Consider the following 24751-nt stretch of genomic DNA (forward strand, 5'->3'; position numbering starts at 1 on the left):
AGCAACCGTTATTGCAATTGAGTATTCAGCTTAATCATTTGCTGACATATATAATCTGGGTATCGAGATGGTGCGGGGGCTAACGTACTGGCTTCCCACCCTGAGGGTGCGGTGTTAAATATTTTTCAGAGGTATCTCGATCCCTACTTGAGGTGCTTTGTGGAGGGCACTTTGAGTGAGTACGCCGTCCGTCGGATGGGACGTTAAGCCGCGGACCCCTTGGCGCCTTTTGTAAAGAGTAGGCTAATGCCGACGCCGGGTTTCTCTCCACCCTTCATCCTTTCCTGTCCTTCCCCAATGGCGCCTCCCCTCAAAACTACTACTATTACAGTTTCTTAATTATTTACATTCTAAGTAGTTCCCTAGGTGTTAACAACCAATGCAAACATTTCTCTTTCACTTGGTTCTTTCTTCGGTGAGGTTGATACTGAATTAATTATGCTATGGAATCAATGAATTTAGGTGCCATGTGGGTACTGAATCATTTTTATTTCATCCTTTTAGAGTAACTACTCTAATGATACAATATGCCTAGGTAAGATTCACCCCTAACATTAATTTAGAAATGCTGTCCCTCTCAATAGTCAAATCAACATACTACAATGAACCACTATCTCTCTTGTTGGTTTAGCAAAAATTTAATTATTCTTTCCTGAGTTGTGATTTTCCCATAGTATGTCAACCATATTTGGTTAGGACAATTCCAACCAAACCAATGGTTGGTTTGATTGTTAAGGGTAGATCTTACCTAGTGCTAATCACAATTGCAAGTGAAAACCATTAGGGTGGGGGACCAGTTCCTTATTCTGTCCCACCAATCGTTTCCTAGGAAGAACTGGTGCTTGAGAAAATTAAAACAGATTGGGTGAAACTGAGGGTACCTTGTAGTCAAACAGGCCTCTGGTCAATAACACAGTGCTCTACCCACTGAACTACTAATTCCTTGTTAGACCAATTAATAAGATGGAACACCTAAAGTTTTGTATAGTAGGCCAAATTCTATTTTGAATACTTTATTTTAATGGTTTCTACACATTGTTTTGAATCAACTTCTATAATGTTTGTCGTAGAGATTTATTGATCCCATGTCATCTGGTAAGAGTGCATAATAATTCATTCTCCAATTATTGAAAGTTTGAAGGAAAAACCTTGAGAGATAAATTATTTTGTTTCACTAAAATACTGTTTTGGAATTTCATGACATACAATTTGACTGGAAATACACAAAAGTATTAGAACTTCATACATTTTTTCCCTGCCAAACATACACTTTATTTAATCTTTCACTATCTTGTTACTGTAAAAAAATGTTTTTTTGTGGGTAAAATTGAGAAAACTTAGTAGATAGCATATTGAGTTTACAGAGAAAGAAAGGATTCTTGCAAAAATCCAGTGAAAGAATTGCTTACATTATTGAAAAAGCTGAAGCTTGGGTAAGGATGTCAACTATATGCAGTGGGTATGTGGTACTCAAGGGGTGTTTGTGATGGCAATTAGAGGATGAGGAACGACATGGCCATGGAAGAATAGATATTGGATATGTTGTTGAGTGGAGTTCTCCATACTGTTTATCCCAATGCAAACAGAAGAACTCACTAGCCCAAAGGAGTTGAATGGACCAACGCACCAGTAAAGCTAAGGCGCGAATGTGCTGAGCTGTTTTGATCATTTTGACGATTAGATGACAGTCGTTCCACCAAGTATAACATCAATCATTAAATGTTTTGGAAGAAGGGGTTAGCTGAAAAAAGGCATATTTTCTTCATGACTAAGGGAAAGGTTAGCGAAATAATTATTCTATATAATATAATTATTCTTCATAATACTACTAAAGAGCTACAAAATCTACTGTCCACAGAGCAGCCTTGAATGTGGAAGTAAGGTTAGTGGTCAATAATATTATGTATGTGTGTAATAAGAAACAAACCTGGCCTGCACCACTAGCTGGAGGTCTTATATCATTAATATGACAATTAATGCTTTCGGCAGTCTTCCTGTCCACATTAATGGACAATCACTAAACACCCTATAAACTATGACGGGTAAAACGTATATTTAAGTAATTTCTATTATAGCTCAATCCCTTGATATTGATGGATTTATTACGCATGGAAAATGGACTTTCCTATGAAGATTTTTCTACTGGAGAATGCATACCATTTTAGATTCAAAATCATTATGTATGGTTATTAAAAATAAACTTTTCAATTATTGGTGAAAAATTGAATTACTAAGAGGAATAATATTGGTATGGTTTTCATAATCGCGGTAGATGCTAAAGATATTTGAAGAACGCCAGGCGAATATAAGATATAAGAAGAGCGATATTTTAAATAATTATCTGAATTTATAAATAATATAACTACAGCTATGATCTAATTCGTGGAAGGCCGAGTTTTAACCATGAAAGTTAAAAAATAGAATTTACTCTGACTTGAGAACTAGCATGCCTCTCGATGGTTTTTATGTAATTTAAAGATATATGTGCACGGTATTGTAATCAGGCGAATTGAATAGTCGGGAAATGGAATTTATTTAGGCCCTTATTAGGAACAGTACTTAAAATCAACATGAAACTTCTTTCTTCTCTGCGGTATGTACCGCATCGGAAGATGGTGGGTTATAACTGCTATGGAAAAGCTTTCTCAAACACTTGGTCGTCATTAGCTACTGCGTTCAACAAAAAACCAGAGAAAAGGCTAAATTTGAGTTTTAGAAGGGATGAAGTGGTAAGTTTTACGCTCCATATATGAGCACGTGAACTAGTAAAGCTAATAATTTACTTTGCGATTTCAATTTATCTGTAAAGGGGCTTTTTGGAGTACCAGAACTCACCGAAGCTGATGGATTTAGGTTACTTCAGGAAAGAGCCATATCTGAAACGGAGGAATTAGTGACAGAAGCATGTGATCCTTTAAGGAAGAGAAAATTGGTTGATATATTTGATCAACTTTCGGACACACTCTGCCAAGTAGCTGACCTCGCTGAGTTCATACGAATAGCTCACCCAAAAGAGTCCTACGCGTCGGCAGCCGAAAATGCATGCATCACCATCAGTAGCATAGTTGAAAAGTAAGATTCCTGAGCGTATGAAAATGATTGATTTGCAAATGGGCCATGGGAACAGAATTTCTTCTGTCGGTGTGATACATTTCTTAAGATAGGCTGATAAGTGATAAACATGCCTGATTAACCTTTACTTACTAAAACCCTAACTCTAGTAGCTCATTTTAAACTGTACGTAGTCGAAGAAAGTATTAGGAGTGTTTAATGTGGTAACTTTAATATGTTTTTTGGACGTCCACGACTAATGCTTTTTGCTAAACATCAAGTTCTCATTCAATGATTACAATAATAATAATACTTTATTCATTTTGAAAAATGTTGCAACCATATTAAATGTCGTCAATTCAAATATTGCTTGATGTATAAAAATAAGTTCTTAGATGTGATGCTGATTGTCACAAAAGAATTCGTCAAATGAGTAAAGAGGGTGAGCAAGTTATCAGGTATATACCCTATTCTTGAAACTCGGGATACAGTCCAATTTCAATTGAGTAGGTAGATAGTTAAACAGTCTTGTGTTCACATTATGAAATGTGTTGTAAGTTTATGAAAATCTACAATTAGTAGTATTTAGATTCTCTGTCCCTCCTTTGGTGTAGTTATGTATGTGAGATCTTAATTGGTAAGTTTATAGATTAACTTTCGCATAAATCAGAGTCTTAAAGATATATAAACTAAATACAATCATGATTCATTGCGTAATAAAAAAAGGTTTGCAGGAATCATGTGGTGGTATATTAGCTAGAGAGTGAATAGCTCTCTTTTGTAGTAGCAAAATTTGTTTAATATGTGGGGAATGGCCCCATAACTCAACACCATGATGCAAATGACATTGAAAGAAGGTATGGTTAAGTGTTAAACGGTACTCATTTGAAATGAGAAAGTTGAGCTTTCTTAACATATAAACAGCTTTACTTAGTTTATTACAGATCTTACTGATGTGGGCTTCCCAGTGAAGTTTTTTATCAAGATAAATTCCTATTATTTTAGCAGTTTCAATATCAGTTATTTTTTATTTAAGACTGCATTCAATTTGCTCATTTTTTGTATTTAATTGTTAATGGTTAATATAAAACCAAATTTGAAATATAAAACCATTCCTTAGCCTGTCTTTGGCTAGTGCTAGATCATTACTTTGCATCTTCTAGAAGTTGACATTTTTGTACAAAAGTGGTGTCATCAGCATATAACACCAATGTAGATTTCATATTACAGGGCAAATCATTAATCATGATGATGAAAAGTACAGAGCACAAGCGCAGAGCCTTGTGGGACACCGTATTTTATTTAAAGAGCTGCAGACCGAGAGCCATCAAGTTCAACCAATTTGTGGCGATCATCCAAATATGACTTCATTAGTTTCAGTGCAATACCTTTAACACCATACTGTTCTAGCTTTGATTGTAAGAGTGAATGATTAGCACAGTCAAAAGCATTACTAAGGTCACATAGTGTCACATATACTGATTCATTCTTTTCAAATGCATCAATGGCATAATTTACAATGGGCTCTACAGCCAAAATTGTAGATTTCCCATATTGAAAGACGTGCTGTGATTTGGAAAACAGATTATTTGAGTAAAAAAAATAACATATTTGATCTTTCATTATAGCTTCAAAAATTTTACCAAAAACAGGGACTATGGAAATGGAGCAGTAATTAGTTTTATCATCTTTATCACCTTTCTAATAGATGGTTACTGTTTTGGAATATTTTAGACCCATTGGAAAATCTCCTGTCTCTAAACATAAATGCACAGCAGCTATATTTTACATTTTGCAACGCCTGGTCCAAAATTTGAAATGCCGTATTTTCCCATCGATAATGCGCACCCAGAACATTGTAGTTATCATGAATTTGTAGAGATATCACACGCCAAGGGCTTCATAGTTAACTTGAATGTGTATAGATGCCGCGCATCTGTATACATATATATATATGCAGGGTCGCACCCAAAAGTGGTAGGACTGATTTTTTTACAAGAATTTTATTGACGATGTACTTACATCGACTTAATAATCTTCAAAGTATGCTCCTTAAGCTGCTACACACTTAGTATAACGTTGCTCCCATTCCCCGTACGCCCGCTGGAAATTTTCTTTGGAGATGCCGTTGATGACCCTCGTCGAAGCCTCTTGAACGGCCTTTATCGAGTCAAAACGTCGTCCCTTGAGCTGTCTTTTCATCAGGGGGAAGAAGAAGTCCGGTGGTGCCAGATCGGGAGAATAGGGCGGGTGCGGCAACGTGGCAACGCCGTATTTGGCCAGGAGCTGTCTGACGATGAGCTCGCCATGGCACCATCTTGGCGCACACCTTGCGCATGGCCAAATCCTGTGAAATAATGCGTTGGACGTTGGATGCAGACAGACCCAACTGGTCTGCAATTTCTTCACTGGTTAAGCGTCGGTCTGTGTTCAGCAGTGTCCTCACTCTGTCCATATTCGTGTCGGTTCTTGCCGTCAACGGCCGTCCGGAGCGATGGTCGTCTTCAACGAGCTCCCTACCCTCTTTAAACAACTTGTGCCACTCAAATACTGTGGGACGACTTAAGGCAGTGTCCCCATAAGCCAGCTTGATCATATCGAGGGTCTCAGTAGCCGTCTTCCCGAGTTTCGCACAAAACTTCACGGAATAACGTTGCTCTAAATTCAGATTCATTTTGTTTTTCGACACGGACAAAAAACTTGCTTCACTAAAAACGGTGTCCTCACTCAACGACAGCCTGCAGGCGACTGAGGTTGTTGTGGGTCTGTTGCTAAGAGTCCCCTCCACCTTACCCCGCCAGGCAGACCCCCCTCCACCGCTCCGTTCGTGCCAGAGAAAATCAGTCCTACCACTTTTGGGTGCGACCCTGTATATGCACGTAAAAATATATAGTTTGTGTAAAAATACGTCTATATTGGATGTTTATGTGTGTAAAAATACATCTATGTTTTGAATTTTTCAATTTTCATTGCACAATGGGCATCGTGATTTTTTTGATCATCTGAACATTTTTGTACGGATAACGTGCGTGTTATCGATGGGAAAATATGCTACATGTATTCATGTATTTCTCTTGAAATAACTTTGTTGAATCAAAATAAGAGATTGATCAGGATTGAATAAGAACGAAAAGTATGGTGATGTGATAACTTAATGTCAGTTAAGGAGGAATTAGAAAATGTATTATGCCAAACCTTCTTTTATTCTTGTGTACTAAGTTTCATGTTGGCTAGGTTAACGCACATGTTGAAGCAGCGAGGTGTATTGGTTACACAATCTTATTCCTTATTGGATTTCTCTTTGGTAAATCAAGGCTAATGAGTTAATGCAATGGAGCCATTATGTGTATGTAGTTATTGTCATCATAGTTAATCTCTTCAATGTAGTGAGGTTTTTCAAAATGTGTTTTACATTAGCTGATTCTGTGAAAAAATACCATGAAGCAAATGATACTTTTTTCAGCATGCTTGGTAAATTATGAGTTCAGAAATAAAGGCTTGTGTTCCTGGGCAGATGCTTTGTGAGTATCATATTTTCGTCGGTGTCTTCAGGTTTAGGTGCACACCTAGGGTGGCATTATGAAAACAGGCAGCACTTTTCTTATAATATGGTAGTAGAATGATAATTTTTCATTCTGTTACCTACATTTTAAAGTGGGTGACAGAACCTTTCAAGGAAAGTAGGGGCAGAAAACAGCTAAGCATGCTCCTGCATACCCCCACCAATATAAATGATTTTTTGGGTTCATTTTTGTTTTTGGCCCTATGTATTTTATGTCTATGATTTAAATTTATTTACACACTTTCTCCAAAAATTGGGGTAGCAAATAGTACTTGGATGGCTGAGTTATTCTTGATATAAGGGTCCTGAATGTTAAATTTGTTTCCCATTAAAAAATAATATTTTGGAATGTTATTCCCAAAATGGAAATTATTTTCTTAAATGATTAAAGTTAAATCAGAGGCAGTAATCAATGCTCAAAAAGAGTTTTTTTTCTATTTTATTTTGTTTGTATTGAAAGAGAACCTCTGAATGGACTAAAAGAATTGTTGCCTACATTTTGTTTTTATTAAATAAAGGAATATCAGAATGTAATTATTCATTACTGTGCTCAGCAACATGTAAAATGTTATAACTGGTAACTAAGGAGGAGTGATTTTGTTCATGCTTTTCACCATTAGGATTATGATTAATAGGATTAACCCACTGTTTTCACATCAAAGCAAATTAACTCAGTCTGAACTCGGCACAATGCAACTATGTAACAGAATGGTTTTTTTTTCTGTACATAAAGCATAAAATTATGCAGCAATAACTCAACAATAGTGGCCATCTCTGCATTTATTTGACAAAAACAAAATGATTCTTTGTGACTTTTATGCATTTACCGAAGAAAACTTATTGATGCCATAAATTGACTCCAGTTGAATGAGTTCCCTAAAGTTCAGACAAAGCTAAATTGCTTTCTATCATCTAAAAACAGTATTTTAATCCAATTCATCAAAATCTCTTGGAAGCAGTCCTTCTTTTTGAAATATCTCTAATATTTTAAATCATGCTGAACTCAGCAATGAACAATTACAGTCTGCTATTTAATTATTTGTGGGGCATGGTCGTCCAGGGGTTGAGTGTTGGACTAATGACTGGAGGGCCCGGGTTTGATTCCTGGGCAAGCCCCTCTGGGCACCTGCAGCTCCACCCAAGCAATGTGATTTTTCGGGTATCAGATTTCCTGGGAAACCATAACTGGCTAAAGGAAAGGAACTGGCCCCCTACCCTGATGTCTGAATTTCACACACAGACCTTCGGGTTAATTACAGTGGCTATGGTATATATATGGTATATATATATATATATATACAATATTTGTGCGTCGCCGAAGAGCGTTCCATTTCGAAGATTTTATATATATATATATAAAATCTTCGAAATGGAACGCTCTTCGGCGAAGATTTTATATATATATATATATATATATATATATATATATATATATATATATATATATATATATATATATATATATATATACTACCTTGATCAAAAATTTCCCGGAATTTATTCAGAAAATTAAAAATACAAGTTTATTCATCTAAATCTATATTGTCCCCTTCAAAGTAATCCCCATCGACTGCAACACACTTATGCCAGCGCTTGATCCAATCCTCGAAACATTTTTTATATTCGGTTTTCGGTATGTCCATCAGTGCTTCCTGCGATTTTTCCATTACTTCCTCTCGGCTGCTAAAACGCGGTCCCCGTAATGGTTTTTTAACTCGATTGAACAGAAAGAAGTCACAGGGAGCCAAATCAGGTGAATTCGGTGGCTGTTGGATGGTATTTGTTGCATTTTTCGTCAAAAAATTACGAATAATGATAGCACTGTGCGACGGTGGTGCAAAATCCACGAGTTTTCTGCCCACATTTCTGGTCTCTTTCGGCGAATTGCTTCACGCAAACGTCTCATAACGCCCAAATAATACTCTTTGTTTACTGTCTGGCCTTCTGGCAAAAATTCATGATGCACTACACCGTTGTAATCCATGAAAACCGTCAGCATTGCCTTCTTTTTTGACTGAAAACCACGTGGTTTTTTTGGTCTCGGCTCATTTGGTGAACGCCATTCACTTGCCTGATGTCTGGATTGCGTGTCGTACTCATAAACCCACGTCTCGTCTCCAGTAATGATCCTTTTGATGAATGTGGGATCGGATTCAGCCTCGCAAATCATGTCTTTTGCGACGTCAACACGGTCTCTTTTTTGCATGAAATTGAGGTCTTTTGGCACCAACTTTGCTGCTACACGACGGAAACCCAAATCATTAACCACAATGTCTTGGGCGGATCCATAGGCAATGTTCAAGTCCTCCGCTTTTTCTCTGATGGTTAATTTGCGGTTATTGACCAACATTTCTTTTACTTTATCAATTTTTTCACCGACTTTCGATGTCGATGGTCTGCCACTGCGTTCATCATCTTCGATTGACTCACGACCACTTCTGAACCGCTCGTGCCACTGGTAAACGACCGTTTTTTTAGAGAATCGTTGCCGAAACACTTTTCCAACATTTCCAACGTCCGTGCGCCACTAAATCCGTTTTTTACGCAAAATTTAATACAAGTCCGTTGTTGCAAATTTAAATCCATTTCTGCAATTGTAAAAAATCGCCAACACACACAGAGATAGATGTACTCTTGGCTACGTAACTTTTGCAAATGTCAAGTTATGACACTAAGATTTAAAGGGAATATCAACAACAGATGTACCAATTTAACAAAAAAAACAGAACTCAAATCGGAACGATGGGAGCGCCACACGGTGGTTATTCCGGGAACTTTTTGATCAAGGTAGTATATAAAATCTTCGCCGAAGAGCGTTCCATTTCGAAGATTTTATATATATATATATAAAATCTTCGAAATGGAACGCTCTTCGGCGACGCACAAATACATAAAAACACAGATGTAGATTTTTAGAATATAGAGACACAAAGAAAGGACACTCACAATTTGTTATTTGTCCCTGTCCAATTTGTTATTTAAATCCCTACTCACACCGCTTCCCACAATCAATCTTTTGACGACTGTTTCTCCGTTTCGGTGATTGAAATCCTTCCCAAATCTGCGAGTATAAAAGAGGTGAGAACCCGCGAGATGGCGCATATCTGGGTGGCCTAATCATTCAAACCGCCCGGGCTGAACCAAGCCCACTGAATGCATCATATGGCTGCCTACATATCCCCCCCACCCCCTTGTTCATTTCCTATTGGTCCCTTTACCTCTCCTTCCCCCACCTCTCCCCCGCACATTCTCTCCGCTCTTCCCCAAGAATGCCATTCTGAAGACGACAGCCGTGCTGTCAAAACGTCAAATAACAAATTGTGAGTGTCCTTTCTTTGTGTCTCTATATTCTAAAAATCTACATCTGTGTTTTTATATATTTGTGTGTCGCCGAAGAGCGTTCCATTTCGAAGATATTTTATATATATATATATATATATATATATAACGATTGTACGGAAAAACTCATACGAGCGGCACAATAATTGGCTGACACAACATAACACAAATAGAAAAGAATAGACACATATAAAAGAAGAAGGCCCCTGAGAGGGCCGAAAGCTCGAACAATTTACCGTGTAAGTGTTCTTTTATATGTGTCTATTCTTTTCTATTTGTGTTATGTTGTGTCAGCCAATTATATATATATATATATATATATATTATATCGACTGTTAAAAAATTTAAAAAATCCAACAGTAAGGATATTTATGGTCTTTCTAACTCCCTAATAAAGGACATTATTGTGCTCATTGCGGAACCATTAGCAATGTTAGTCAATTTATGTTTTAAGACAGGAGATTTTCCAACAGCTCTAAAATATTCTAAAACAGTACCTGTCCATAAGAAAGGTGATAAAGATGATTTAGCTAACTACCGCCCCATTTCCATAGTCCCCGTTTTTGGTAAAATTTTTGAAGCTATTATGAAAGATCAAATATGTAATTTTTTTGAGTTAAATAATCTCTTTTCCAAATCCCAGTACGGCTTTCGATCTGGTAAATCTACAATTTTGGCAGTAGAGTCCATAGTTAATTATGTCATTAATGCATTTGAAGAAAAGGAATCAGTCTCAGTGACACTATGTGATCTTAGTAAGGCCTTCGACTGTGTTAATCATTCAATATTACTAACAAAGCTAGAATATTATGGTATTAAGGGAGTTGCACTGAAACTAATGAAGTCATATTTGGATGATCGCCACCAATTGGTTGAACTTGATGGCTGTCGGTCTGCAGCTCTTAAAGTAAAATGTGGTGTACCACAGGGCTCTGTGCTTGGCCCAGTACTTTTCATTATCATGATTAATGATTTGCCCTGTAATATGAAACCTAGATCTGTTTTATATGCTGATGACACTACTTTTGTGCAAAAGTGTCAACATCCAGAAGATGCAAAGTTACGATCTAGCGCTACCCAAAAACAGGCTAAGGAATGGTTTGATGTTAATCATTTACAATTAAATACTAACAAAACTCAGCATATTGTGTGCAGTCTTAAATCAAAAATAACTGATATTGAAACTGCTAAAATACTAGGAATTTACTTATATTGATACAAAACTTAATTGGGAGACTCACATCAGTCAGACCTGTAATAAACTTAGTAAAGCTGTTTATATGTTAAGAAAGCTCAACTTTATCATTTCAAATGAGTATCGTTTAACACTTTACCATGCCTTCTTTCAATGTCATTTGAATTAAGGTGTTGAGTTATGGGGTCATTCCCCTCATGTTAAACAAATTTTGCTACTGCAAAAGAGAGCTATTCGCTCTCTTGCTAATATACCACCACGTGATTCCTGCAAACCTTTTTTTATTAGGTATAGAATCATGACTGTATTTTGTTTGTATATCTTTAAGGCTCTGATTCATGTGAAAGTTAATCTAGAAACTTACCAATTAAGATCCAACCTCCATAACTATTCCACAAGAGGTAAATCGAATCTAAATACTACTTATTGTAGATTGTCATCAACTTACAACACATTTCACAATATGAACATACGACTGTGTAACTATCTGCCTACTCAGTTGAAATCAGATGGTATCCAGAGTTTCAAGAATAGGGTATATACCTGGTTACTTGCTCACCCACTTTACTCATTGGATGAATTCTTTTGTGACAATCTTCATCACATTTAAGAACTTATGTTTATATATTAAGTAATATTATGATTGACGACATTTAATATGGTTGTACCATTTTTAAAATGAATAAAGTATTATTATTATTATTATAATATATATATATATATATATATATATATATATATATATATATATATATATATATATATATATATATGTATTCATACACAGACACACAAGTATATGAGGATAAACCCTACCCAACAAAGAAAACACAAAAATTTTGGAGAAAAATGTATTTATTTTTCAACGTAATCTCATTTCAGCTCTATACACTTTTCCCAGTGATGTTCAATAAGTTTGATACTATTTTTATAATAAGAACTGTTTTGCTTCTCAAAATAGCCATTAACTGCTGACATCACCTCTTCACGGTAGGAAAATCTTGGACAATCGAGCGATTTTATCAAGTTTGCAAACAGAAAATAATCCAAGGGGGCTAAATCTGGTGAATAGGGTGCATGAGGTAGCAATTCAAACTTTAATTCATGAATATGTGGCCAATGCAATAATGAATTGGTGGGCTGGTGCATTGTCTTGATGAAACAATACTTTCTGCTTAGCCAAATGCTGCCGCTTTTGCTTGATTTCATTGCTCAAATGTTGCAATAAGTTGCATAATATTCGCCGTTGATAGTTTTTCCTTTTTCAAGATAGTCAATGAAAATTATCCCACGAGCATCCCAAAAAACTGACACCATGACCTAGCCTGCAGATGAAACCGTCTTCGTCTTCTTTGGAGCCGGTTCTCCCTTTTGAATCCATTGTTTTGATTGTTCTTTTGTCATTTGTCTGAAGTAATGGACCCATGTTTCATCCATGGTTATGAAACGGCACATAAATTCTGCTTCGCTACTGTGAAACTTTGCTCAACACTCAATTGAAACATCTTCACGACACTGGTTAAGCTCGAGTGTGAGCAACCACGGCACCCATCTTGCACACAGCTGTCTCATGTCCAAATTTTCAGTTAATATGTGATGTACCCCACTTTTTGAAATGCCTACTATGCCTCTGCTAGCTCGCACACTTTCAGTCGATGATCACCCATTATCACTCTGTGAATTTTCTTCACCGTTTCTGGTGTCGTCACCTCATTTGGTCGACCAATGCGATGCTCATCTTGACAGCTCGTGCGGCCTTGTTTAAACTCTGCTACCCAATATTTTACTGGTGTAAATGAATGAGCAGACTCACCCAGAGTAGAATCCAGTTCAGCTTTTATATTGGTTGGGCTGAGGCCTTTTAAATAAAAGTATTGTATCATATAACGATGACCAATTTTCTCCATTTTCACAAATACACTGAAAACGTGGCATCTTCAAGCTTTATAGATTGCATACTTTCTCATACAGTGATATTATTCAAACAACTGCCGTCATCTCTCGGTCAGGCCGGTACTTCTGGGCCTTCCCGTGTATATATACACACATACAAAAAATATAACATCATAATATAACTCTCTGTAATAGATTGAAAGCAGTACATCATTGTTGACTGTATGCCAAGTGGATTTAATGAAAAAACACAGCACTGCAGCTGATTAAAATGACCATGAATACGCAACTGTCTATGGTAACACCCAAGAAATTAGAACTTGTATTTTGTGGGTTAGATTTACCATTGATATGAACTGAAAAATTAATGATGGTTATTTTTGTCGGTAAAGTAGATTGAATTAGTTTTCATAACATTGAGAAGGAGATATACTGATAACACTACTTCTATAGAAGGAGTGCCGCACCAGCTCATCTTAAATTTGGTTGTCCATTGAAGGCTCAGATACTAAAGCAGTTGTGTCATCAGCGTTCAATGGTAGAAAAAAACTCGAGGTACAGAGTTTTTGTAGTGGTTTTGGAATGAAAAGATCCATGTTACATTGTCCTTGTCCAGTCACATTTGGAAAGCAAATTGTTTACAAGTTATGAAAAATATTGTTAGTACATTGTTCTTGATTTTTATAGTGCTCTAAAGGCTGAATGATTGCACCAGGTGTAATTAAACTGTCTAAACAGTATCTCGTTGTGAAAAATACTTAATTTTTTCACGAGATGGCATCAATTTACAGGGGCATTTATGTATATTGTGACCAGGCCCAAGCACTGATAATGTTTTTTAACAAATGCTGTGTTGTTGGCTTAAAGTACTTGAAGTATATGTATTCAAGGAGATGCTCTATGGATAATTTGGGACATTTGACCTGTTAATGTTGACAAAAATCATCAGTATGGGAAACAAAATAGTTTTATAAAATCAATTAAACAAATTGTAAATTTTGTGGTTGTAAGTTATAATTAATAGTGTTGCTTTGAAAGAGAATCAATAAGATATTTGCAGGAATATTACAAGACTTTAATAAAGATAAAATCAATGCTGATTTATTTTTCATATTCCACCTAGGCTCAACACAAACCGATCCATTTATGAAGCTCTTCATTCAGTCTGCTACAAAGGTGATTTCATCCCTACCACAGCTGAAGATAATCATGTGGCAATGCTCTTTTTGCTTGACTTTGAACTTAGTGGAATTCACTTACCAGAGGAAAGGAGGAAAACAGTTGTAGCATTGAATGATTATATTTTACAGCTGGGCAGAGATTTTTCTTATGAAGCAGCAGCACCTACCCGTGAGCTCCTCAAAAACATTCCATCATCAGTTAGACAATTGTGAGTGTGTATTCCTTGAGAAGTATATCCTAACCCAGCATAAGGACAATTTATTTTTCTGAACATCTTGTGAATTATAGTGCTCTTTAGGTCTCATAATTAAATAATGTAAACAATTAATTAAAAGTTAATTGCATGTTCATGAATAATTCAAGTTTATATGTATTTGCATGTTCAGATGAGGATGTTACCCCGCTGGCCTCGGTGGTGGTGGGGTAACATCCTCATCTTCCAATCCAAGGATCGTGGGTTTGATCCCAGTAAGCAGAGGATACTCTTGACTTAATATATGCATAATAGTTAATATAGTATTCTACATAGTTGAAGAGGTGTAAAGATCATTACTCTACTATATAGTGGACAATATTTAGCCATTAGAATTTTTTAAATGGCATTTGAATCGAAGAGAATGTGTCATGTAATATTGGATAGAAGAAGGTAGAAACGTGTGGAAGAAGGGGTGTGGGAAAGGCTGAATGCACAAAATCATACTGCATACATGTAGTAAGTGGTATTATTGTTAGCATTATTTAATTGAATTTTAAAAGTTATGAGGGAGATTTATGTTTCCGTATTGTTTCCCTTTGGTATTGTGTTCCTCTAAATCTATGGGTAGATAAAAACTAGGTCAATGAAGCTGTTAGAGATAGTCTTACTTTCTTACTTAAATTTAGGGAAATTAATAACTTAAAGGATACATGTAGTAGCCATCCCCTTTCTAACTGTATCAAAAACTGCGAGTTTGATTATGAAATATTACATACTTGGAAATACAGAGTGCTTTCCTAAAGTAATGCAATGGAATTTCCCACACTACTCCTATTGGCTAGAATGGGACAAAACCACTTGGAGTAGGTGGGGAAGATGCTAAGCTCTGCCGCAAAACCAGTCAATGTTCTTCAAACTGTGAAAGTGGCAGGATATCAGTTATTGTAAACCTCTGCGTGCCAACTGTGTCATAGAAAAAATGGAATCAACAATCTAGCAACGTTATGTGATTACTAAGTTTTGTGCTAAACTGAAAAAATCTCTTGAGGAGACCAACAAAATGATTCATGAGGCTTACAGGGACTCTGCTCTGTCGTACTCACAAGTTTTGAGGTGGTCAAAGAACTAAAGGAGAGCTGGGAAGTGGTCAAGATGAACTATGCTCTGAGCAGCCATCAACTAGCAAAACCAACAACAGTTGTGTTTGACAATTGTTGGACTTGGACCATCGATCAAGTAACAAGATGGTTGCCAATGAACTGAACTTGTCATCTACTATTGTGTTTCGTGTAGTTACTGGAGATTTAGCGATGAGGAAAGTGTGTGCCAAGCTCATGCCTAAGGTGTTTGCCACTACATGCTACAAGTCTGTGAGTTCCTGGCCAAACACCAGGAGCCAACGCTGCCCAACCCCACTATAGTTCTGACGTTGCCCCAGCAGACTTATTTTTGTTCCCTCCGATTAAGGCAGCCTTGAAAGTAACCCGTCTTTCGCCCATAGAAGAGGTTCAAACAGCCATGACGAAGGCCTTGTGAGAGGTCCCCGAAGGCACCTTCCATGGTGTGTACCAGTCATAGCAGAGTCACTGGAAAAAATTTATAGAGGGCCAAGGGCAGTACTTTGAGGAATTTTAAGTGTTTATGCAAACATGATCCATAAATTACTTAAAAAATCGCATTACTTTTGAAATGCACCCTGTGATAAAATTAGGATTAAAATAACTTTAATTTCTTACATAGCAAATAAAAATAATGCGGGGTACAGTGAGTTGGCCGTAACAGCCAGAACTTAGCAAAGAATCTCTCCTATATCAATTTCACCTTCACCCGATTGTAAGATTTCCATTATAATGTAGTTAATAATAAGAGTCTATCATTACATGTAGTCTTTAATTAATCTCTCTCTTTAAAGCTAATACAATTCTTTTTTCATCACTTGTCTCATTGCCTGGACTTTTATTTCCATGAAATGCATTTCTTTTATAAATCTGTAATATTAGTTTTGAAAGTTATAATATTGATAGAAAAAATATTTTACATATTGTCTATAAATGTGTTATTTGTATATTACTCTTTCTTATAGAATTCCTAATGATGGGAAGGAAGCAATTTTTGGTGGGGTGCGTGTTGATTCCAGTGATGAGCTGGTAAGGGAGACAGCATTTCGTATGTTCCTGAGACCTGATAGAAAACGGGAAGAGTTGTTGTATAAACTTTTAGAAGCCCGATATCAATTAGCCACACTCTGCGGATTTCCTTCTTATTCCCACCGGTACATTGAATGATACCAATACCTTCTGCATCTTATACCCTTCTTTTTAAAATTTAACTAATAATTCTTTCCTTTATTAGTGCCCTCAGAGGCAGTTTAGCTGGAGAGCCTTCAACTGTCGCAGAATTTATAAATGTTCTCTCTGTTGAGTTGGGAAAACGAGCTTTGGAAGAATTAGATGCAATGAGGAAAATAAAGATGATTGACAACCCATATTCCAAGGTTATTATGCTTTTATAATTTTGTTAGATAGTGACGCTGTTATATACAAATGTGAAAGTTGAAGATTTGTAATTTTTCATAAGTATCATTGTGTTAACAGATTAGCTATTTCATGAATCAATCTAATTAAGTTTAGATATTGATATAAATTAGTGGTGAGGTGGTTCTGGTTGAAGTTGGAGTTCTTAGCTTCAGTTCTCAGTTTCAATTCTGACAGTTCCAGTGAATAATACTCATCAAAGTTTTGCATGCCTATGATTCTTTAAGTTTCATAACTAAAAGGTGGTTATGCATAATTTATTTTCTTGTGCATCCTTAAAATTGGTTGCTAGATTGTTGAATATATGGTGTTGTTCGGTGAGGTTTGGAATTGTAGCAATGCTTAGTCCCTAATGAGTAGTGATAATATGCAGTAGTTTTTCTTGATCTATCAAAAATTTACTTTTAACAATTTGATGTGTACTTAAAAATAAAATTACTGATTCTGACTCTCTACAGGACATCTACCCATGGGATGTGCCATATTATGTGAACAAATTCAGGAGAGAATGGTTAGGTGCATCAGACTCTGAGATCTGTCCATACTTCTCATTAGGAGCTTGCATGCAAGGACTGAATTTGTTGTTGCAGTCTCTTTATGGTGTTTCTTTACACCGTGAAGAAATGGAACCAGGAGAATCTTGGTCTCATGATGTTCATAAACTTTCTGTGAAAGAAGAAGATGGATGCTTACTCGGCTATATTTACTGTGATTTCTTCGAACGTTCAGGAAAACCTGCTCAGGACTGCCACTTTACAATTCAAGGGGGAAGGAGATTGCCAAATGGTTCATATCAGGTAATTTAACTGCAATGACAGTTATTTTTAATGAAGAAGAGCAAAACTAATGGAATCATGCAAATAGTATTTTATGAATATCCCTCTGTAAGCCCATAGTCAATGTATTAAGAGTGGTATTAAGTCCATTAGTTAAATGTTTCAATGTTAATTTGTTGTGGGTATTGGGAAAAATCTTCCATGACATTTTTAATTTTATTTTTTCTCCCTTTTACATCCACTGTATGCTACATACTCATTGTTCTTCTTTTAACCCTACGTCTTATCTACATAGTCATTTTGAAGGAATATAATCATTTTAGATTTTTAATTCATTAACATATCCCCTATTTCTCTGCGTCCATACAATTTACCTGACAGCATTCATTTGGTGAAACTCATTTTCATTCAAAGTTCAATGTTTTTAAGCAACCATATCTGTAATGATTCATTTACTTCTTTTAATGTTAAGCATTCCCAAAAACTACCATTATGTTAAACTAAGTCGACATCATCAAATGACTGAATGGCAATACTATCATACCATGCTTGCTCTTATCTTTATGTTGATTAGCTTACCATATTTTTGTATAATCAACCTCCTACTTCTCTGTCCCTACCCATGGACTACCTTGATGTTTTTAAAGAGCTTGTGCATTCTGATTATCCTCGGAGCTGTTCTGGCTGGAGCAATGGCAATTGCTCCTTTTGGGTCACTTATACCAAATAGTTCAAATGGTAGAAGCCAAATGAAAGCTAGTCCTCACAGTGTCTGTTCCTCAGCAAGAGGGTTGCAAAGGTATCTAACTCCAGTGGGATGGCCATTTGAGAGATAGTGTCGCTCTAAAAACACTATAAAGGAAGGCAACAGGAAACCACCTCAATTATTTATTCCATAAAGAAACATTGAAATAAGATAAATATGTCCTGACAAATAGTCAGGTCACAAGCAAACAATGTGGGGAACTAATCCTATGCCAGGGACCAACCTACTGTATTCATACTCCCACTTCAAGAGAATCAATCCTTAGGCTTCCGCGCCGTCTATCTGATGAATCCATGCTGGTTTCCGGGAATTACCGTCGCGTAGGTTAGTCGGATGACAACTGTTTCGCCCCCAGTCCTGGAGGCGTCTTCAGGTCGAAGTGATGTGCGTTGCGTTTTGGCCGCTATATATAGGAGACGCTGGCTGGCCAGGAGCTCTCTGATTGGCTCTTTCTTGACGGCGAGTGGGAATCACCCTTTTCCAAGTGGAGGTCAGGGTGTAGCCGTCCTCACGGTTGAAATTATATGGATTTTTTATTATTTCCACCGGACTTGGGAGTTGTAGAATGTCACAGGTGCAGGATTAATTTTCCTGTTGGCAACCAGAGGTAGTTTGTGTGTTTTCCTGCGTAAATTCTTGTCCGTAAACCTGGCATGAAATATTCTCCTTGAAATCACATATTACTGTTTTTGTGGATTGTGTACAGTTGGTATTTAATAAATGTACACCTATTGGAGCTTGTTCCCCCAAATTAGGTCTTTATGGCCGTATGGCCAACTTCCTTCACATTGAATTGTACCAAATATTAAATATTTCGTATAACTTTTTTAATGACTCACCTCCACAACATAATTCATAATGATTTTTAAAAACTGAATCAATATAAGTAAATTGTATCATTATTTTTGAGGTAAATTATAATTTAGAAACATTATTGCTTCTTTCAGGATCCAGTTGTCGTAGTTATGCTTGGTTTGCCATCTCCAGGATGGGGTCAGCCTGCCCTTCTCTCTCCATCTACTGTTGACAACTTGTTTCATGAGATGGGACATGCCATTCATTCCATGTTTGCACGTACTACCCATCAGCATGTTTCAGGAACGCGATGTTCTACAGATTTTGCTGAAGTACCATCGGTTCTCATGGAATACTTTGCCTCCGACACTAAGGTAGCACCATGCTATTTCGATTCCATCTATGCATTAAATTCTGGAGACTGTTATGCTGAATTATCCAACATTCTTTCAAAACTATATTTGAATTGAACATAGACTTTCTTTAACTTTTGTGCATTTAAGATGATTTTAGTTGATTAGAAATGACTGAAATGAATTTACTGTCTTGTGCATCTCATTATTAAAAATAATATACACATAATAATGCGATAAACATGTTGTAGTTGTGGCTTAACTGGGTTCATTTAATATCTAAATAAAAATTGTGGAAATTTCAACATTCTCTTTCATCATAATACAGGCTTAAATAAATAATTATTCTCTTCCAAATATTGAAGGTCCTGAGTAGTTTTGCTCGTCACCATCAGACTGGAGAAGCAATTCCAAAAAACCTTGTGCATCGCCTATGTGCATCGAAGCATCTTTTCTCTTGCTCCGAGATGGTTACACAAATATTTTATTCTGACCTAGATCAAGAATACCATGCAATTTGGCCACCATCTAATGGGTCAAGCACAACTGATGTTTTAGCAAAAGTTCAAAACAGGCATCCAGGCCTCTTACCTTTAGTCCCTGATACGGTGAGTACTAATGTGTATGTACAAGGTTTTTATAAAAAAAAATGGGTAACAATTTTTACGTGAGATGTGCTTGAAGTGCTTAATGCTGATCCTCAGTTAAGTGTGTGTGTGATCACAGATCGTATTGGCATTGATAAAATGATGCACATCATATTACTGAAAATTTGGCGATGCGAATGATCTGTGCTAAACTCATTCTTAAGGTCTTGACGAATGACCAAGAGCAGAGCTGAGTGTCTGCTTGCAACCTTCTGCAACAGCATTGTGACAATTTTCGAACCCCCTTACCATCCTGATATGGAATCAGCAGACTATTGCATATTCCCAAAAGTGAAATTCTTCCTCAAAGGACACCACCATGGGAACTAAGCACCATCAAAGAAGCTTGCATGCACACCCTTAAAGACCTTCAGGAATCTGCCTACCAGGGAGCCTTGAAGTTGTGGAAAATTCACTGGCAAAAGTGTGTCGACACTCAAGGGATGTACTTCAAGGAGTTTTGAGGCACAGTAGCAATATTGTATATTCTAACCAATTTAAGAAGTGTAAGAGTTACCCCGGCACAGATATAAATAGCAATCACAACCTGGTGATAATTGACAGCAGACTGCTTTCCAAGAAGATGAAGAAAGAGACGCAACCACCCAGATGGAGCACAAAGATACTGGAAGAAAAGAGCGCAAGAGAAAAATTCACCGCAGCCATCAAAAGGGGAGTAGAAGGAAATAATGAAAATACCAGCACCCACACTCTATGGAAAGAAATGAAGAATATAATTACCAAAGCGGCAGATGAGAGATGAGAGGGAAATGGCGAGATGGCTTATAAACTTATGAAGAGGCGATTTGGGGAAAGAAAAACAAAACTGCACAACATCGGAGCCACTAATAGAATAGTTAAAGACCATTGGGGTCCCCAGATATTAAGAAGCGGATTCAAGAGAGCCGTGGCTGACCTGAGAAAGAGCAAGGCACCAGGAGTTGACAAAATAAATGGAGAAGTAATGAAGGCACCCAGGGTCAAAGCAAAGTATGCCTTCTATGGAATAATCAAAGATAGCTACAACAGTGGAAAGATACCAGAAGACTTTGAGAAAAGTATAATGATTGCAATATCAAAGAAACCAAAAACAGATAAATGCAAAGAACACAGAACATTGAGCCTGGTGACTCAAGCATTAAAAATCCTTACTCGGATAATTAGCCGAAGAATAGAAGGAAACCTCTCAGAAAACCAATTTGGATTCAGGAAAAACTGAGGAGCAAGAGTGGCAATTCTCAGCTTGAGAGTTCTGGCTGAAAAAATGTAAATGAAAAACGTATAAATTAGCCATTTTATGTGGCATTGGTGGACTTAGGGAAGGCCTTTGACAATGTCGAATGGAGCAAGATGTTCAAGATACTAGAAGCTCTTAGATTGGACTACAATGGCAGAAGAATTATCCATAAGCTCTACAAGAATCAGGTTACAACAATTCAAATGAAAAGTGGAAGAAAAATAGAAGCCAAAATTAACAAAGGAGTAAGACAAGGATGCAACCTCTCTCCAGCAATATTCAACGTGTTCCTAGAAGAGGCAACAAAAGGAACACAAGCTATGGGTATCAAAGGAGTCAAAGTAAATGGAGAAGAAATCAAAATGCTCCGGTTTGCAGATGACATTGCAGTAGTGGCGGAAATGCGAGAGGACCCACAAGCAACTCTTAAGTGCTATGGATCAAGTACTAGGGGAATATAATATGGACATCAACAAGTAGAAAACTAAAATCCTTGTTTGTGGAAGAGAAGCTGAATGCAGCTATCACAATTCGAGGGGTGAAACTATCCTAGTGAGGGGTGAAACTATACTAAGCAAGTGGAATTATTCATGTACCTGGGTAGCAGCATAACATGGGATGGAAGAAGTTGGACTGGCATCAAGCAAAGAATGCATTCAGGAAGAAGAGGCAATTCTATGTTCAAAGAACCTTAGACTGGAAACAAGGAAGCAATTCGTCAAGACTTTTGTGTGGAGCATGGTGCTCAATGGTTCCGAGACTTGGAACATTGGAAAAGTGGACAGACGAAGAATAGAAGCCTTAAAACATGGTGCTGGAGGAGAATGTTGAAGATAAAATGGATAGACAAAGTAACAAACGAAGAAGTATATAGAAGAGCAGAAGAGGATAGGGCCATGTGGAGAACACTAAAGCAAAGAAGAAATATATGGATTGGACACACATTGAGGCACAATGGGTTGATTAAGATTATAATAGAAGGGAAGATTCCATGAGGAAGACCAAGAAACAAGTACATAGGACAGATTAAGAAGGATATAAAATAGAGAGGGTGTCAAGGATTGAGGGCATTGGCATTAAATAGAGTAGAATGGAGGGCTGCAGTAAACCAATCCTAGGATTGAAATACTGATGATGATGTAGCAATATCTGAAATAAATCTTTTTTTCTGAAACTTTCTGTGATGCTTTTTTATACAAACGATGTACATGCAATGCTGCATACAGCAGTGTTGTATTCATTATATCATATTTCTGTGTTTAAGTTCACATGTAATTTATTCTTGTGTAGGCATGAAGTACATCTAGAGGTGCTTTCACATACTCCAATTACATGTGGATAGTTCACCTCTAACACGTAACAGAATTTTTATCATAATTATAATCATGTCAAAAACTTTATTTTAAACAAAAATATCAGTTTAAAAATTAAAAATCTTTTTTTTGATGGATTTTTCTTTTTTTATGGCATTATTGGGCTGATTCTTCGGACAGTGTTGCGTCTTTGCAGCAGCAAAGTTGTGTATTTAATGGCAATCCAAAAACCAAAGAATTATAAAGTTGATCAAACAAATGTGGCTCATTATTATTTCAGTTTAACCCAAAACTATTATTTGAAAGTTTTGGAACAAGTTATTACAAAAGTAAAATGCTTCATAATGTGATTACAGTTATTTTATAAACTATTTGTTAATCTTAAAAATTAACCCATTATAAAATACATAAGCAAACTGAACACATGGCAGTTATGTAATGCATTTCATAAAAAAATATCATGAATTTGAAAAAAATGTCATAATCCTTATGTGTACACTATTTTCAAGAATTTATTGATTAATGTCCTGTTTTACTTTATTTATTCATATCTTCACACAGCCCAAACAAAAATTTCATGTGATTGATTTTCAAAATTTTAACCGACCTTAGGACTGTAAAGCTAATTGGTTTTAATTAATATTTTCAGGCATGGCAGCTTCGTTTTGGGCATTTAGTAGGCTATGGTGCCAAGTATTACTCTTACTTAATGTCACGAGCTGTAGCATCACGTATCTGGAGTCAACACTTCTGCCATAATCCTTTGGAGGGTGGTATTGGTAAAATATATAGAAATACATGTTTAGCTCATGGAGGTGGTCGACCCCCATCTCAACTTCTGAACAATTTCCTTGGTGAGGAGCCAAATCCCAGGAAGCTGTGTGAATCACTGATTAGTGAGCAAGATTTGCACTTAGAGAAAACCAAGATGGTGCTACAAGGAAGTTGAGGCTGTTTGTGCTCTCAGGAATTTTTAAATTGAATTTTTTTTTATCTAGAAGTGAGTGCTTCTTGAAAGGAGTTTTTGTTTACCTGTGTGCAAAATAATTTTATTTTTACTCAAAAATGAATAATAATGTTTGAATCAATGATCATTTTAGAGCAATACAGAAAATTGAGTCATCTCATTATGAATTCATTTTCACCATAAAATTGTAATGTATGTACTTATAATGCAGCTGTATATTAATTCCTATGTAAATATATGGCAGTTACACTGTGATTGTTGAGATCTAAAAGAATAAATTATTAAATATACCTTAATTTCTTAAGAATTCAACTTGATTTATAAGCTACAGTGCCAATAAAACTAAATAATTGATGTCCTTAATTACAAAATACAGTTGAATCATGTCATATTATGTGAGAATTTTCATAACAGCAAACAACCTCTATTAAAAAATTGTTGCTTCGTAATAAAGAATTAAACAAAGTACCACTGGTAATGATGAATTCATGAATCTTTTGAGTAAATTTCATATTTAAATATACAAAAGGAAAACTTTTATTTGAAAAGCGGTAGCATCATTTGCCTAAATTTCAATGCTTTCACTATGGTTCACAGCATAAATTCATTCATTTATTAATTAGAATGTTAACATTGAAAGTCGACCTACATAAATTATGCAGTAATTTTAAGTTATGGTTCATGGAAACACTGAAGATGCTTTCTCCAGCATTAATGGAAGTTATGAATTAAGTAAGCTCCCTCATGACTGACATCATTCCAAAGGGCAGCTTGCACTTTGGAATCAATTATTTGGGGAAGGGAGTGTGACATGTCCAGTTGTTTTAGAGAAGCAAAATTGAAAGGGGAAGACTGATCGACATCAATTGATGATTCAATGTGCTACACGCAAGTGCACATTTTATACATTTTAAGTATCATTGTTTTTTTATGAGAATGATGTCG

General features: G+C 36.3%; 1 protein-coding gene across 2 annotated transcripts; it reads left to right on the forward strand.

Annotated features, from left to right (window-relative positions):
- Positions 1 to 2337: 2337 nt before the first annotated feature.
- Positions 2338 to 24079, forward strand: LOC139687943 (mitochondrial intermediate peptidase). 2 transcript variants are annotated; one of them, XM_071585308.1, is made up of 10 exons: positions 2338 to 2491; positions 2613 to 2729; positions 2810 to 3072; positions 14164 to 14430; positions 16502 to 16690; positions 16771 to 16912; positions 17411 to 17749; positions 19442 to 19663; positions 20008 to 20250; positions 23489 to 24079. In XM_071585308.1, exons 1-10 carry the CDS (start codon positions 2483 to 2485, stop codon positions 23786 to 23788), a joined length of 2091 nt encoding a protein of 696 aa, XP_071441409.1. In that variant the 5' UTR covers positions 2338 to 2482; the 3' UTR covers positions 23789 to 24079. The 2 variants fall into 2 exon arrangements, with proteins under 2 accessions (XP_071441409.1, XP_071441408.1); XM_071585307.1 differs by having other exon boundaries at positions 2338 to 2729.
- The last annotated feature ends 672 nt before the right edge of the window (positions 24080 to 24751 follow it).

This window comes from Hetaerina americana, unplaced genomic scaffold (genome assembly GCF_022747635.1).
Source record: "Hetaerina americana unplaced genomic scaffold, ioHetAmer1.1.p SCAF_2, whole genome shotgun sequence".
NCBI classification, from domain to species: Eukaryota; Metazoa; Arthropoda; class Insecta; order Odonata; family Calopterygidae; genus Hetaerina; species Hetaerina americana.